The 15,091-nt window shown below is 50.8% G+C and overlaps 1 protein-coding gene across 1 annotated transcript; it reads left to right on the top strand.

The window, feature by feature from the left end:
- Window positions 1–74: 74 nt before the first annotated feature.
- On the top strand, window positions 75–10,006 carry LOC105512308 (pepsin A-1). Its single transcript, XM_011942745.1, has 9 exons — window positions 75–312; window positions 678–840; window positions 3,116–3,233; window positions 4,099–4,217; window positions 4,893–5,092; window positions 7,016–7,132; window positions 8,234–8,378; window positions 8,480–8,578; window positions 9,692–10,006. Exons 1-9 carry the CDS (start codon window positions 257–259, stop codon window positions 9,839–9,841), a joined length of 1,167 nt encoding a protein of 388 aa, XP_011798135.1. The 5' UTR covers window positions 75–256; the 3' UTR covers window positions 9,842–10,006.
- The last annotated feature ends 5,085 nt before the right edge of the window (window positions 10,007–15,091 follow it).

Genomic DNA, 15,091 nt, shown 5'->3' with positions numbered 1-15,091 from the left:
CCTCCATGGCAACCCCCCCAACCCCCACAATGGCACAAGGTTACAGTGGAAAGTGCCTCAGCTGGAACAGTCTCAGAACTTGGCTCGGGGCAGCAACAATCTTATCAGGAGCTTTTCTGTTTGGGATCAGGGAAACGGGTGACTTTCAGAGAACGATAAGGCAGGACCCAAGTTGTATATAAGGGGCAGCTCATGCTGCTGCTCTGCACCTTCCTCCTGTCTTGCTTCTCCCTGGAGTTGGGTCCCCGGAAGAACCATGAAGTGGCTTCTGCTGCTGGGTCTGGTGGCGCTCTCTGAGTGCATCATCTACAAGTGAGTCCGGGTGGCATGGGTGTGAAGACGGCTGCCTCCCACATCACCTTTCTTTCCTCCCGTGTCTTCCTTCTTCCCTGTTTTCTCTCTCTGTCTTCGGCTATCTCCATCCCCCTTTTCTGCCTCTCTCTCCGTCCTTTGGGAGGCAGCCCTGCAGACCTGGTTAAAACTCAGGCCCAGACTCAGTCTGGCTCCCAGCTCCAGCCCTAGTCAACTTAACTTCTTTGCATTAGTACACAGAAGTGGCAGCTCCTACCTTCCTTCCATCTTCCTCTCTTAGACCAGCTTCCCTTCCCTTCTGGGGCTGCCATAGCACCCGGTGAGCAGAATCCTTGCCTAATCCCTCTTCCTCCTCCAAACCACAGGGTCCCCCTCGTCAGAAAGAAGTCCTTGAGGCGCAACCTGTCCGAGCATGGCCTGCTGAAGGACTTCCTGAAGAAGCACAACCTCAACCCAGCCAGGAAGTACTTCCCCCAGTGGGAGGCGCCCACCCTGATAGACGAACAACCCCTGGAGAACTACCTGGATGTGAGTGTGTGGGCAAGCGGCGGGGCCGGCTCTGAGGACTTGGCTGGCAGGAAAGAGAGTTTCCCTGAGGTCTTGGAGGACGGGCCGGGGCTCTGTGGCTCCAGACAGTGACCCAGGGTCTGCCCCTAGATGTCAGTTCCTTCCCCGGGCAGGCAGGAAAGCTCACACTCAGAGCTGTTGCTTCTTGTTCACTCATTCATTCCTTCACTCATTCATGCAAGGTTTATTTCTTCTGAGCGCCTCCTCACATGTCAGGGCCTGTGCTGGGTTCAGGGGGAAACAGCGGTGAGCAAAGTCATAGCCGAGGAGAGAAAGACAGTAATCAAGGAGTCCTGCAAACCAATGAAAAGAACGGGCAGCAGGAGGACTACAGAGTGAAGGTGTCACACTGCGAGAGTCTGCCACTTGGGCAGGGAGCCTCCATGGAGCCATGCAGGAAGAGCGAGAACTTCCAAGAGAAGAAGACAGAACTCCGCACAGCCTGATCACTTGTGCCGAACCCTGTGCAGGCGGGAGCACAGGGTATCTGAAGGAGAGCCGAGAGGGAGGGAAGAAGGTGCTGCAGACTGCGGCCCGAGGAGCGGAGGGGTGGACGGAGAGAGGCTCCATCCTAGCTGCCACTGATTTATCTCAAACAGAGGGTGACAAAATCAGATCCGAGCTTCAGAAAGATCACTCGGACTTTATTATTTGACACCCGATAGCAAACACCCTGCCTTCCCACAGATATCGTATGTCCCCTCTGTGCCTGGCACAGGACAGAGGGCACAGAGCAGTGATGCCTGTGGTTCACAGATTGGCCTCTGCCATCCAAGCAGACCTGGTGCAAATGTGGGTTCTAGCACCTCTCAGCCACAGGACCTTGGCGAAGACATTTAAATCCTCTGAGCCTGTTTCTTGGTCTGGAAAACAGAACCACTAATATCTACCAACAGAGGTTGTTGCCAGGAATTAACGCAATCATGTTTTCTGGAGTGCTTAGCATGGGGTCTGGCAGGCCCTTGGTAAGGGGCTTAGTTAGCGCATTTATTTAGTTAACAAATAGTTAACAAATATTGGCACCTCTCTATGTGCCAGAGGCTATGCAAGTTGCCAAAATGATGGTGAATAAGCAAAGTTCCCAGAGCTTATATTCTAAAGAGAAGGACAGATAAACAAGCATATAAGATAATTTCAGGTAATGATGAGGGCCATGACAAATTAATTAATTGGACGATGAGGAAAAAGAAGATAGAGAGGGAGCAAATTTAGATAAAGTGGTCACAGAAGGACTGTTGGCAGAGGGGACATTTGACTAGAGACCTGAATGATTGATTTTTGAAAAAAAGATCACCAAAGAAAGATCTAGAATAAACATTTTCCTAGCACAAGGAATAGCCAGTGCAAAGGCCCTGGGGCAGGAGTGACTAGTCATCGCCAAAGAATAGCAAGCAGACCATTGTGGCGGGAACAGAGCCGGCAAGGGGGGAAAATACTCCCAATCAGAAGAAAAATACTGGTTTGTTGGCTGAGATGGGTGGATCACTTGAGGTCAGGAGTTCCAGATCAGCCTAGAAACATGCTGAAAAGCCATCACTACTACAAATACAAAATTTAGCTGGGCGTGATGGCACACACCTGTCATCCCAGCTACTTGGGAGGCTGAGGCATTAGAATCACTGGAACCCAGGAGGCGGAGGCTGCAGTGAGCCTAGATCATGCCACTGCACTCCAGCCTGGACAACAGAGCAAGACGTGCCTCATAAAAAAAAAAAAAAAGAAGAAAAAGAAGAAGAAAAATACTGGCAATGCCCTTTCTTGCAAATTACTGTACACATCTAGATGTAGAAATAAGAAAATCGGCCAGGTTTCCATCTTTAGGTGGCTTGCTTCGCTTCTGATAAACAATTTAAGGCACAAGCACTTAAGCTGTCACTTGCCCGGTGCTAGAAGGTTCCACCCCCATCCTCTGAGAACATGTGCTATAAGGATGGGAAGACTGTGACAGACAAGACAACAGCTAAAGAGGGAGCAGCAGACTGTTAGGTGCTTGTGGTGCTTAGGAGAGAGCAGAGGGTAAATTGGGGGAGCAATCAGGGAAGACTTCAAGGAGGAAGGGATGCCAGGGCTGGGCTTTGAAGGATGAAGACAGTGGCTGGGAAGAGAAAGACAAGAACTGTGATGAGGGAAGGAAAAGGTAGGGAGGCAGACCGAGGAGATGACCCAGAGAGAGCCCTTAGGGAGTCCCCGACACAGAGACCCCAGTCTATGAACTGCCCTGTCCCGGCCTCGGCAGACGGAGTACTTCGGCACTATCGGCGTCGGAACCCCTGCCCAGGATTTCACCGTAATCTTTGACACCGGATCCTCCAACCTGTGGGTGCCCTCAGTCTACTGCTCCAGTCTCGCCTGCAGTAAGTTCCCAGCCCGCCCCACCCCACTCTCGCTCGCCAGCACCAGCTGACCCTGGGGAACCCTGGACACCCATGGGCTTCAGACAGCTCCCACCTCAAGTCTGCTGGAGCCACTCAATAGGCATTTATTGAGCACGTACTTCGTGCCAAGCACTGGGCGCAGGTGCTCCCTGGGGTAAAGGGATGAGTGATATGATCCCTGTGGTCAAAGACTTTCCAGTCTGAGGGCAGAGAGAAGCTCTCCAAAATAACCACAGCCTGGGAGAGGAAGTGTAGGGGCCCAAAGCAAGACAGGGCCAAAGGGCTGTGGAATAGCCCACCAAGAAAGAGTCCAGTGTGAGGAAATAGCTCCAAAGCCTGGCTAGGACAGGCTAGAGGTGAGTGCTGAGCTCCTTTAAAAAAAAGAAAAGAAAAATCATTGTTTGCTAATGAAAGAGAGTTTATCTTTGGAAGTTATGAAAAATGTGTGTTACACGTTCCTTCCTCTTCTAATGTTTTCACCTGAGTTTTAATTAAGATGAGGTGCCTGTGGCATCATCCATATAACGGGAGCACCGCCGGGGGCTGGGGGGTGAAAGCGCTCCTCACAGGGCAGCCATCAGCCTGCTCAGCTCAATGTTGGCCTGGGGAGTCCCCGGGAGGCCCTTGGGGTTGACTGGGGACCTGCCATCAGTGAATGGTCCCAAGAGTTCAATGAGACAGGACAGAACTTGGGGTCTCTTGGGGTCCAAGGGTCTAGGGGGAAAGGACACTGCTCACCTCCAGAGCCCTTCCTGGGGCCAGGGCACCCCATCCCAGGAAGACGTCCCAGCCCGTGACCTTCACCCAGCTCTCAGAGACTGACAATCACCGCTTGCCCTTGCAGCCAACCACAACCTCTTCAACCCTGAGGATTCCTCCACCTACCAGTCCACCAGCGGGACACTCTCCATCACCTACGGCACCGGCAGCATGACAGGCATCCTCGGATACGACACTGTCAAGGTGGGCGCCTGCAGGCTGCCGCTGCATCCCGCCATCAGGCACCCCCACAATAAGCTTATTCCAGCAAGATGAGCCTCCGTGATCACAAAAGTAACCTGATTGGGGCTGCGGGTCGGGGAGAAGCAGCAGAGATGTCACAGACATTGCTAGCTCGGGTGGCAGTGAGTAAAAGGGTGGGCTGCCGGGAGCCATAAACCAGCCTCAGCTCCACCCAAGCAGAGTGTTATGGAGGGTGAGGAGAGTCAGTAACGGCTCAATTCTCTACTAGCACCTCCTCTTCTTCCTCCTTCTCCCAACATGCAGCCCCCCACGTCCTCAAATTTCCACAAGCCCTCTCTGCTACTTTTGGGGCATGGCAGGAATCAAAGGCCCTGAATCACCCGGGGTCTGCTTTGCATTTGTTCATCTGTAACACAAACACACAGTGAATCTGTTCTCCAGCAAAATCTCACACTAAGTAATAGACCGTGGCCATCTGCAGATCAGCTGCCATGGTTACCTCCAGCAGAGGAACGAGCATTCCAGGAGACGGTCCCTCTCCCCTCCTTCCGGGCTGATGCCCTGGAAGCCAAGTCCTGCATGGGATGAACCAGGGCAGCTGTAGGCCTGAGGCTGGCACCCAGAGCTCAGTGAACATGACCAGATGGTGAACATCATCTCGGTTCCCCCACCCAGGTTGGAGGCATCTCGGACACCAATCAGATCTTCGGCTTGAGCGAGACCGAACCCGGCTTCTTCCTGTATTTTGCTCCCTTCGACGGCATCCTGGGGCTGGCCTACCCCAGCATTTCCTCCTCCGGGGCCACACCCGTCTTTGACAACATCTGGAACCAGGGCCTGGTTTCTCAGGACCTCTTCTCTGTCTACCTGAGCGCGTAAGTTGGGTAGAGATCCCACCTCCACTCCAGAGGTCACAGTGTTCTGGCCCAACAGGAGCTGTCCAAGGCTGGCTGTGATGGAGAGGGTCTTGGGAAGCAAGAGATTTGGAAAGCCAATGTCTGAGGCTAGAGAAATATGTCTTTGCAGAGTGATAGTGCTAAGTTTCTCTATGACGGGCCATGTGCACTCCATCTTATTTTACCAGCGTCTTTTTCCCCTTGATGTGCACAACTCAAATGTCATCAGACATTTGCCCCTCAGTACCAGTTCCTTCATCTTTGGCCCCCAAAGATGCCATTGAAAATGAATACACTTGGCCAGACGCGGTGGTTCATGCTTCTAATCCCAGAATTTTGGGCGTCTGAGATGGGAGGATCACCTCAAGTCAGGAATTCAAGACCAGCCTGGCCAACATGGCAAAACCCTGTCTCTACTAAAAAATACAAAATTAGCCAGGCATGGTGGCAGGCACCAGTACACTCAGCTACTTGGGAGGCTGAGGCAGGGAGAATCGCTTGAGCCTGGGAGGCGGAGGTTGCAGTCAGCCAAGATCGTGCCACTGCATTCCAGCCTGGGCAACAGAGCAAGACTCCATCTCAGAAAATAAATAAATGAATAAATAAAGTGAATACACTTCAAACAGACCAAAATTCCATAACACAAAAATGAAAAGATTTGATCAAGATATATCATGGATGATGACATTTTTAAATCATGAAAGCAAGTTTCTTTTATGATTTAATAAAACCTGGTTCCATTTGTGACCATGGGCTAATTCTAGGAATGAACAAAGAAATACATGAACAAACAAACAAATGAACAAAGAATAAATCAAATGTCAATTTGGGCTGAGTAGAATGTTACGCAAGAATATCTGAGGGCATCATCCACTTTCTTAAGACACTCAACGTTCCTCTAACACTCACGTACGTCCTCCTCTTTTGAAAGGGTTCGCCGTCATTCCCTTGTTTCCTCGGTTGGTAACTACGTGTCTAGGTCCTCACTATACAGCATTGCACTGTGAGACGTTCACAGCAAAGGTGGGTGGGTTCAGTGAGGGGGTCCTGTTTTATACCTGGCCAGTTCTCCGATGACTAATTTCTTATTGCCATCTACATTTGCTTCTGCCTCTACCCTGAATCTGCTGAGATTTAGAAAATGAATGTTGAAATAACAAGGACTCCTGCAATTTACAACAGGAAGGCTCTTTGTCATGTATTCCTCTTGGCCAGTTGATGTTCAAGGTGGCTCTGAAACATAATCTGCCTTTATGAGCACTTAAATATTTCACGTGGGGCCATTGTATCTCCCCAGCTAGATCTGAGTCTCTCAATCTGGGCATTATTAACGTTTCAGACCAGCATAAGTCCTTGCCAGGGACTGTCCCATGCATTGTAGGACCTTTGGCAGCATCCCCAGCCTCTAAGCATTAGATGCCAGTAGCATCCACTACCCCCACCCAATCAATCCAAAATGTCTCCAGACATTCCCCTGGGGGCAGAACTGCTCCCAGCTAAGAACAAGTGATCTCCACCATCAAGTCCTTAAGAGCCGACACTGTCATCCATTCACATCCCTGGGGTCCCCATGGCAACTAGAGTGAGTGCCACGGTGGAAAGCACACACTCAACCTAAAAGACCCATGTTCTTCCAAACGTAGTTCCACCACTTCCCCGCTGTGTGACCTTGGGCAGGTGACCTCACCTCCCTCAGGCTCAGTGTCCTCATGGTAAGTGGAAATAACAGTGACAGTGTCCACCGCATGGGCTCTGGCCTAAGGGGACAAGAAACCACATTTGTCACACCCCAGGACAGCCTGCCAAGTGCCCAATCAAAGGAAGCTCTGAGGAGCCAACAGCAGATGTTCACACAAATGAACGAACAGAGAAATTCATGTCTTCTTCCCTCACTTTCCACAGCGATGACCAGAGTGGCAGCGTGGTGATATTTGGTGGCATTGACTCTTCTTACTACACTGGAAGTCTGAACTGGGTGCCTGTTTCTGTCGAGGGTTACTGGCAGATCTCCGTGGACAGGTGAGACTGCCATGGACTGGCAGCATCCAGGCCTGGGCCCCAGATCCCATGTCCTTATGAATTCATAGCTAACCAGCTTTCCAGAATCCCTCTTAGAACAGTTGACACAGGGGAACACACTCCAGGGGGAAGGTGGAAGTTGGCCAAGCCAGAGAGACCCCTAGAAAGACACCTCCCTGGCGGAGGAGGGAAGAGCTGTCTGGGAAGCCGAGACTCTGCAAGGGTCAGATAGCCACTGTCCTCCTAGTCACAGAGGCAGGACAATCCACCAGCATCCCTGGGGAAAGCTGGGCGACCACCTGCCTGTGAACCAGCACACGCTCCTCCCACTCGAGGAAACGTGTCACTTTCAGTCTAGAAGTAGGGCAAAATGGCTGAGAAATTGTGTGAAGTCACTTTGTTCCACACACCCCTTCAGGGTCCCTCCGGTCTCCCTTGCAGCCTCATTTCCACGCTGTTCTTCCCCAGTTAGCCTTCTACGGTGCTCAATTGTGTGGGTTTTCTCAAGAGTGAACCATTTCCCAGGAAAAGACTTTCAGTACTAAAGCTGGGACTATCCCAGGCAAACCAGGACACATCGATCCCCTCATGTCTGCCCAGCCAGGCTAGAATTTCACCAGTTCCTCCAACTCCTGCCCCAGCCCCTGGTCTCTGTCCCTTCCTGCATACCGTCCCCTGTTGATGTCCTCCTCTCTTCCACTGCCTGGCATCCCTGGGTGTCTGCTCCGCTGGCTGCTTCCCTCCACTGCCTCTCACCCTGGACCCTGTTTTGTTCCCTGCCGCACGCCTGGCTTATCATCCTGCCCTTCTGCCACCATAACTTGTCTTGCCAGCTAGGCCGGGAGCTCCCTGCAGTCTGGAACTGTGAGGCTGTCTGGTTTAGCTTTGCGTTTCCCATGCCTGGCAGAGAGTAGGCACTTGTGAAATATTTGTTGGGTAAATGAATGCAGGATGAATGAGTGTGTGAACGAGAAGACCAGAAATTTCACGCACTGGCCAGTGGATGGGTGGGAAAGGAAGGTCTGGGGTCACCTCCTGGTTCCTCCTTGGAGAGATGTACCCCTGAGGGCTCAGGGACCTTCACTTGCTTCTTGCCCTCAGCATCACCATGAACGGAGAGGCCATCGCCTGCTCTGAGGGCTGCCAGGCCATTGTTGACACCGGCACCTCTCTCCTGACCGGCCCAACCAGCCCCATTGCCAACATCCAGAGCGACATCGGAGCCAGCGAGAACTCAGACGGCGAGGTCAGTCCAGCCCCCACTACTCTGTTCTACGCTCAAGTAGTGGGTGTGCCAGGCAGATGGGATGAAAACCCTGCTAACTTTTCTCACCTCACTCTTTCCAGATGGCGGTCAGCTGCTCAGCCATCAGCAGCCTGCCTGACATCGTCTTCACCATCAACGGAGTCCAGTATCCTGTGCCACCCAGTGCCTACATCCTGCAGGTGAGGGGGCTCTGGACCATCCACTAGAGGGGCTCACACAGAATGTGGCCACAGAGTCCCCCTCTGCAGAGGGAAAGTGCGCTTCCACGAGCTGAAGCCGAGAGGCAGAGGCAGACGAACATCTGCCCTAGACAGCTCCAGAGAGAAGGAATAGATTAAAAACAAACGCAGGAATAAGAACTCGGATACAGCCCCCAAGGGAACAAGTGAAACAAACGCTAATGGAGGGAAAAGCGGATTCTCTTTGGACCCCTGGGTCCAAGTCCTGGGTCTGAATCACCAGCCCATTGATTCTGAGCAAGCCACAGCTCATCTCAGCCTCAGTTTTCTCATCCAAAATGTAGACATGGCAGCTTTCCCCACCCTCAGAGTGCGGTTAGGTTACCCAAGTGAGCCTGATCACATCAGAGCTACTAAGGGTTGGGCAAATGGAAACCCTCATTTCCATAGGCTGGGGCTTCCGACACTCCTACCGTCTCTACCAAGTAGCAAATCTTTAGCTAGATGAGTCACAGGAAAACTCTCCCTTCTATTATTATAACGTCAGGTGGAAAACTGATTTTGCCAGTGGACTGATGTTACTCAACAAGCAGCACTGATGCCTGGGCTCCCCCAGTGATTCTGATTACATCAGGAGAGGGCAAGGCCTGAGCCATGGGATGTGGCTGCGGGGGTTCAAAGCTCCCCAGGTGACGTGCAGACAAGGTCACAGCCCAGTGACTTAGTGAGGCAAGAGGGTTAACAGCTCATCCGGTTTGCCCCTGTCGGGATCAGAATAATCATGAGAAAAGGCTGTGTGGGCAGGGTTTTCACACTCCTTCCTACCAGCTGAATTCTCCCCAAGCCCCTTAGCTCTGATGCTGATGTCAGGGTTCCTGTGCCTGCCAGAAACGCCAGATAATGTCCAGTAATGCGTAGAAACCAATCGTGCTGTGGACCGCTTCTACAGCCCAACTCCAGGCCAAGAAGAGCCGAGTCCCTGGACACTGAGCCAGGAAGTTCCTCCTTGCACGTGCCTTGCAGGTGGACCAGGGCGCCCTGGATGTTTATCACCCAGCGCCTGTCACTGCTGAATCGGTGTCTCAACTCCAATTTTATTCTCCTTTTCTCCAGAGCGAGGGCAGCTGCATCAGCGGCTTCCAGGGCATGGACCTCCCCACCGAATCTGGAGAGCTTTGGATCCTGGGTGACGTCTTCATCCGCCAGTACTTTACTGTCTTCGACAGAGCAAACAACCAGGTCGGCCTGGCTCCCGTGGCTTAAGCCCAAGTCTTTCCAGCCACCTCCCAGGAAGATCTGACCTCCGTCCTGTGCCCACTTTAGATGTATTTAATTTTCCTGACTGTCCTTCCCAGGGGAGTGTGGAGGTCTTGGCCCTGTACCCTGTCTTACCAATAACGTAGAATAAAAACATAACCTACCGAAACAAGTTTTGTGGAGCTGCTTCTCTTTGCTGGTCTTTTTCCTTCACATCACTGGGGTTAGAACGCCAGGGCAGGGACCAAAATGACCACATCCACTTGGATGGCACCCAACATAGTGACCCAGGCAGCGGACACTTTAGGTAGAGCCAGGAAGACAGAGGGCTGCAGGGGCTGTGCTGGAAGCATCATAAAAACACCTGGGGACCAAAAATGCTGGGCTCATTGTCTTCTCATAGAAGGGACCCTGAGAGCTGAGATTGTGCCATTGTACTCCAGCCTGGGCGACACAGAGAGACCCCATCTCAAAAAAAAAAAAAAGAGAGAGAGAGAGAAAAAAAGAAAAAATAGCACTGAAGCTCTTAGTTGAGGGAGTCAACTTCTTACTTCTCCCAAAACCAATAAGAGATCATGACAAGGCTGGGCGCAGTGGCTCACACCTGTAATCCCAGCACTTTGGGAGGCTGAGACAGACAGGTCACAAGTTTGAGACCAGCCTGGCCAACACGGTGAAACCCTGTCTCTACTCAAAATGCAAAAATTAGCTGGGCCTGGTGGTGCGTGCCTGTAATCCCAGCTACTCGGGAGGCTGAGGCAGGAGAATTGCTTGAACCAGGAAGGTGGAGGTTGCAGTGAGCTGAGATCGCACCATTGCACTGTAGCCTGGGCGACAGAGTGAGACTCCAGCAAAAAAAAAAAAAAAAGAGAGAAAGATCATGAGGAAAAGAAAGCAATCAGGAGAGTCAGGAGAGGTGGACACTAATGGCGATGTCCCTAAGTAGACAGGACAGGGCAGTGTTGTCTGCCAGACATGGACAGGAGAAGTGGAAGAAGCTGACACCCCACAATCTTCCAGGATGCTCCTGTGACTCGCTGGCTGACCAAGACTCACAGTCAGTCTCCCGCAAGGTCCCAGGCACAAGACCCTGAACACGTCTGTTTCCCGTCTGTAACCAAACAGAATGGTGTTCCACTTCCCTGAGCAGAGGCTGCGAGACAGAGAATTAAGCGCGCTCAGTAGCATATATGCCCTAGAAAGGCAAAGAGGAAATGGAGCAGTTTCTCAGACTGGGCTTGGGAGCAAAACGTACAATGGAAAACATAGTTTCAAAATAGTATAGAACATGCTACGTTCTAGGCCCTTCCCCAGGGTTCACCAGCTACAGTTCCCAATCAAAGGCTGTGACAAGTCCTGCTGCAAAGTGATCTTTTCATTTTAACTCAGTTGAGCTTGATCTCAGACTCTCTCTTGCTAGGAAGTCTATTACAGCCCTGGGCCTCTGAGCATGCACGCTCGAAAATTCTCATAGTTCCTGCTTCTGGTGACAGCCAACCCAGGCTGTCTGCTGAAGACAGGGCCAGAGGCTGGAGCTGGGCTCTAGGCAGGCCGGGGGTGAGCTCCAACACCCAGTCTTCCCAGGGTCCCTCTCACCCTCCTAAGCCCATTTTCCACAGCTGAATAAACTTTATGAAACATACATTTCATCTCATCCCTTCCTTGCTTAAAACTTTTCATGCCTTCTTGCCATTGCCTTTGGAATAAAACAGCAAATCTTTGGCCTAGTTCCAGGTCCTGTGTGCTCCTTTCCCTCCAAACCTTCCCTGCCTCACTCTGATCCCACTGCCCTGAGCTCCCTCCACCTCGGCTCCCACGGCCAAAATAGCCCAAGTGCTTTCCCACCTCCAGACTTTGCACATGCTGTTCCCTTTGCCTGGGTTGCTTTTCCCTCTTTCTTGACTTGCTAACACGTAGCATCTGCAGACGTGGCTTAAATGTCACTTCTCAGCCAGGTGCGGTGGCTCATGCTTATATTCCCAGCATTCTGGGAGGCCGAGGTGAGCAGATGATCTGAGGTCAGGAATTTGAGACCAGCCTGGCCAACATGGTGAAACCCAGTCTCTACTAAAAAAAAATACAAAAAATTAGCTGGGCGTGGTGGCAGACACTCTAATTCCAGCTACTCGGGAGGCTGAGGCAGGAGAACCGCTTGAATCCAGGAGGCAGAGGTTGCAGTGAGCTGAGATCACACCATTGTATTCCAGCCTGGGCTACAGGAGCGAAACTCCACCTCAAAAAAAAAAAGTCACTTCCCTGTAAAAGTGATTAGCCCTCCCTGAGCACTCTCCCACAGAGCCTGGGCCTACCTTATCCCTCATGGTACTTGGCATGACTTGTAACCGTGCATTTAAGTGTTTAAGATTCACAAGGGCAGGGATGGTGGTCGTTTTGTTTAGGGTTGAAGGCCGAGCAGCAAGAGCAGGGCTTGGCACATAGTAGGTGGTCAATAAATTTTTGCTGAATGAGTGATTAGTGACGAGCTTTTAAAAGGAAACAACTCAGATCAGATGAGAGTATGAGATGTGGAGAGGGTTTGACGAAGGCCACGTGAATGACAACAGGTGGGTCAGCTCCCACCCCCACCAACATTCCATCCTTCTCACATTTTGTCATGGGATAAGCAGGTGGATTTCTCAAGTTTCTGGAAAAGAATTTCACCCTGTCCTGGCTCCTTTGCTGGATTTGTTTTTCTGACATTTTCCAGGTAGCTATTTTGAAGCTAGGCAGTGTGCTAGGCTCCAGGGATACGGGCAGGCCTTCCTGGATGCTATCTGTCCTCCTGCGCCTGGCCCCATCCTTCCTTCCTCCCCTATCTCAACCCCAGCAGCTGCAGCTCAGCCTCTCTCTCCCAGCACCTCTTCCATTCCCACCCTGGGATTCCTCAACCCAGCCAGCATCTAAAGAGCTTCCTCATCAGACAGATCATTTGACCAGAAAGCCCTGCGCCAACATATCCGAAGGGATCCTCCCTATGTTGCTGCACAAGAGACAATGAATTCACAAGCCTTTGCTGCAGTCTCAGGTCTCTGCTTCATGCATCTTCCTCTAAGGGCGTTGGGGTCTAAGCACAGCTCCTTCCATCCTTTTCATTCACACTCGTCCAGGAGTGTTATTTTAATCTCACAGGTCTCCTGCCCATCCATCCTCACCTGTCCCAAATGATCTCTCCACACTTTGCTGGTGGGAGTGTAAACTGGCACCACCCTAAGGAGCATGATGTGGCTGTTTCTATCAAAACTAAAAATGCATATGCTGGCCAGTCTCAGTGGCTCATGCCTGTAATCCCGACCCCTTGGGAGGCTGAGGTGAGGAGTTTGAGACCAGCCAAGCCAACAAGGTGAATCCTCATCTGTACTAAAAATGCAAAATTGGTCAGGTGTGGTGACACATGTCTGTAATTCCCAGCTACTTGGGAGGCTGAGACAGGAGAATCTCCTGAAATCAGGAGGCGGAGGTTGCAGTTAAGGAAGGAGACCACTACTACTCCTGCTGCCCTCCTCCCCGCCACCTGCCACCACCAGAAGACAGGAGGAAAGAGAGAAAGAAACAAAAGTAAGATGAATAGCCAGACAACCTTGGCACCATCACCTGGCCCTAGAAGTTAAGAAAAAAAAGTAAGTAATAATAATAACAATGTCAACCCCTGACCTTAACTACTTGTGTTATCTGTAAATTCCGGACACTGTATGACAAAAACATTGTAAAACTTTTTGTTCTGTTAGCTGATGCATGTAGCCCCCAGTCATGTTTCCCACGCTTGCTTAAATTATCACAACCCTTTTACATGGGCCCTTAAAGTTGTAAGCCTTTGAAAAGGCCAAGAATTTCTTTTTCGGGGAGCTCAGCTCTTAAGATGCAAGTCTGTCGACGCTCCCGGCCGAATGAAAAACCTCCTCCTTCTTTAATCCGGTGTCTGAGGAGTTTTGTCTGTGGCTCGTCCTGCTACATTTCTTGGTTCCCCGACCTGGAAGTGAGGTGATTAACAGAAGGTCAAGGCAGACCCTTATGCAGCTTATGCCTGCCCTGCAGAGCATCCCTGCAGGGGACTCTGGCCAGCTTGAGCGATGTGGATCCTGACAGCGCTCCCGGGTAGGCATTTGCCCCGACGAAACAGAACGCCTCGTCAGAGCAATGCACAGCAGGCCCCCGTGGAGGATCAATGCAGTGGCTGAACACCAGGAAGGAACTGGCACTTTAAGTCCGGACATCTGAAACTTGGTAAGACTGGTCTTTGAAACTTACCCACTCCATTTGAGTGGAAGCGTGGCCTGATCACCCACGGCGCACCTGTACTGGCACTTTGGTTTTTGTTTTTGACTTGACTTGAATTAATTGCTTGATACTTTGGTTTTAGTTTTGAATTTGACTTGACTTGAATTGCTTGATGAACAGGTGTGCTTTTATTGGCACTTTGGTTTTGGTTCTGATTTTGACTTGGTTTACATTGCTTGACGAACAGGTGTGCCTTTAACAACACTTTGGTTTTAGTTTTTATTTTGATTTAGTGTAAATTAGATGAGTGAGTGACCTTTTACCCTTTCCTTCTTGTAGTGTGAATGTTGTTTTGTCTCGAGAGAGAAATAGGTCAGACCCAAAGTAAGCCTACTCCGCTAGGAACTATGTCAAAAACATTTCAAAAAGAAAAGTTTCAAAAAGAAAAAAGGAAAGTCATCAAATCATCAAAACTTACTCTATTAAAATGCATGTTACAGGACCTTAAGAAAGGTTTTGCAGGAGATTATAGAGTTAAGTTAACCCCCTAGATGTTAAGAACTCTGTGTGAATTAGAATTGCCCTCTTTTGGTGTTGGATGGCCCACGGAAGGAACTATAGACAGAGAACAATTGGCCATGTATTTAAGGTGGTGACAGGGGTCGGAGGGCAGCCAGTGTACCTAGATCAAATTCCTTTATATTGACTCCTGGTTAAATGGAATATAGACAGCTGGGCGCAGTGGCTCACGCCTTTAATCCCGACACTTTGGGAGGCCGAGGTGGGTGGATCACGAGGTCAGGAAATCGAGACCATCCTGGCTAACATGGTGAAACCCAGTCTCTACTAAAAATGCAAAAAAAAATTAGCCGGGCGTGGTGGTGGGCACCTGTAGTCCCAGCTACTTAGGAGGCTGAGGCAGGAGAATGGCATGAACCCAGAAGGCAGAGCTTGCAGTGAGCAGAGACCGCGCCACTGCACTCCAGCCTGGGTGACAGAGAGAGACTCTGTCTCAAAAAAATAAATAAATAAATAAAAATT

The sequence above is a fragment of the Colobus angolensis genome, unplaced genomic scaffold (genome assembly GCF_000951035.1).
Source record: "Colobus angolensis palliatus isolate OR3802 unplaced genomic scaffold, Cang.pa_1.0 Scaffold21, whole genome shotgun sequence".
Taxonomy (NCBI): Eukaryota; Metazoa; Chordata; class Mammalia; order Primates; family Cercopithecidae; genus Colobus; species Colobus angolensis.
Note: the sequence above shows the minus strand (reverse complement) of the source record. Positions and strands in the feature narration are given on the sequence as shown.

Bases quoted from the DNA above. Each gene is read 5' to 3' on its own strand.
- LOC105512308 (XM_011942745.1), top strand. From the start codon at position 257: ATGAAGTGGCTTCTGCTGCTGGGTCTGGTGGCGCTCTCTGAGTGCATC. The intron at 313-677 runs GTGAGTCCGGGT...TCCAAACCACAG, and splicing joins TCTGAGTGCATCATCTACAA to GGTCCCCCTCGTCAGAAAGA. The intron at 841-3,115 runs GTGAGTGTGTGG...CGGCCTCGGCAG, and splicing joins CCCTGGAGAACTACCTGGAT to ACGGAGTACTTCGGCACTAT.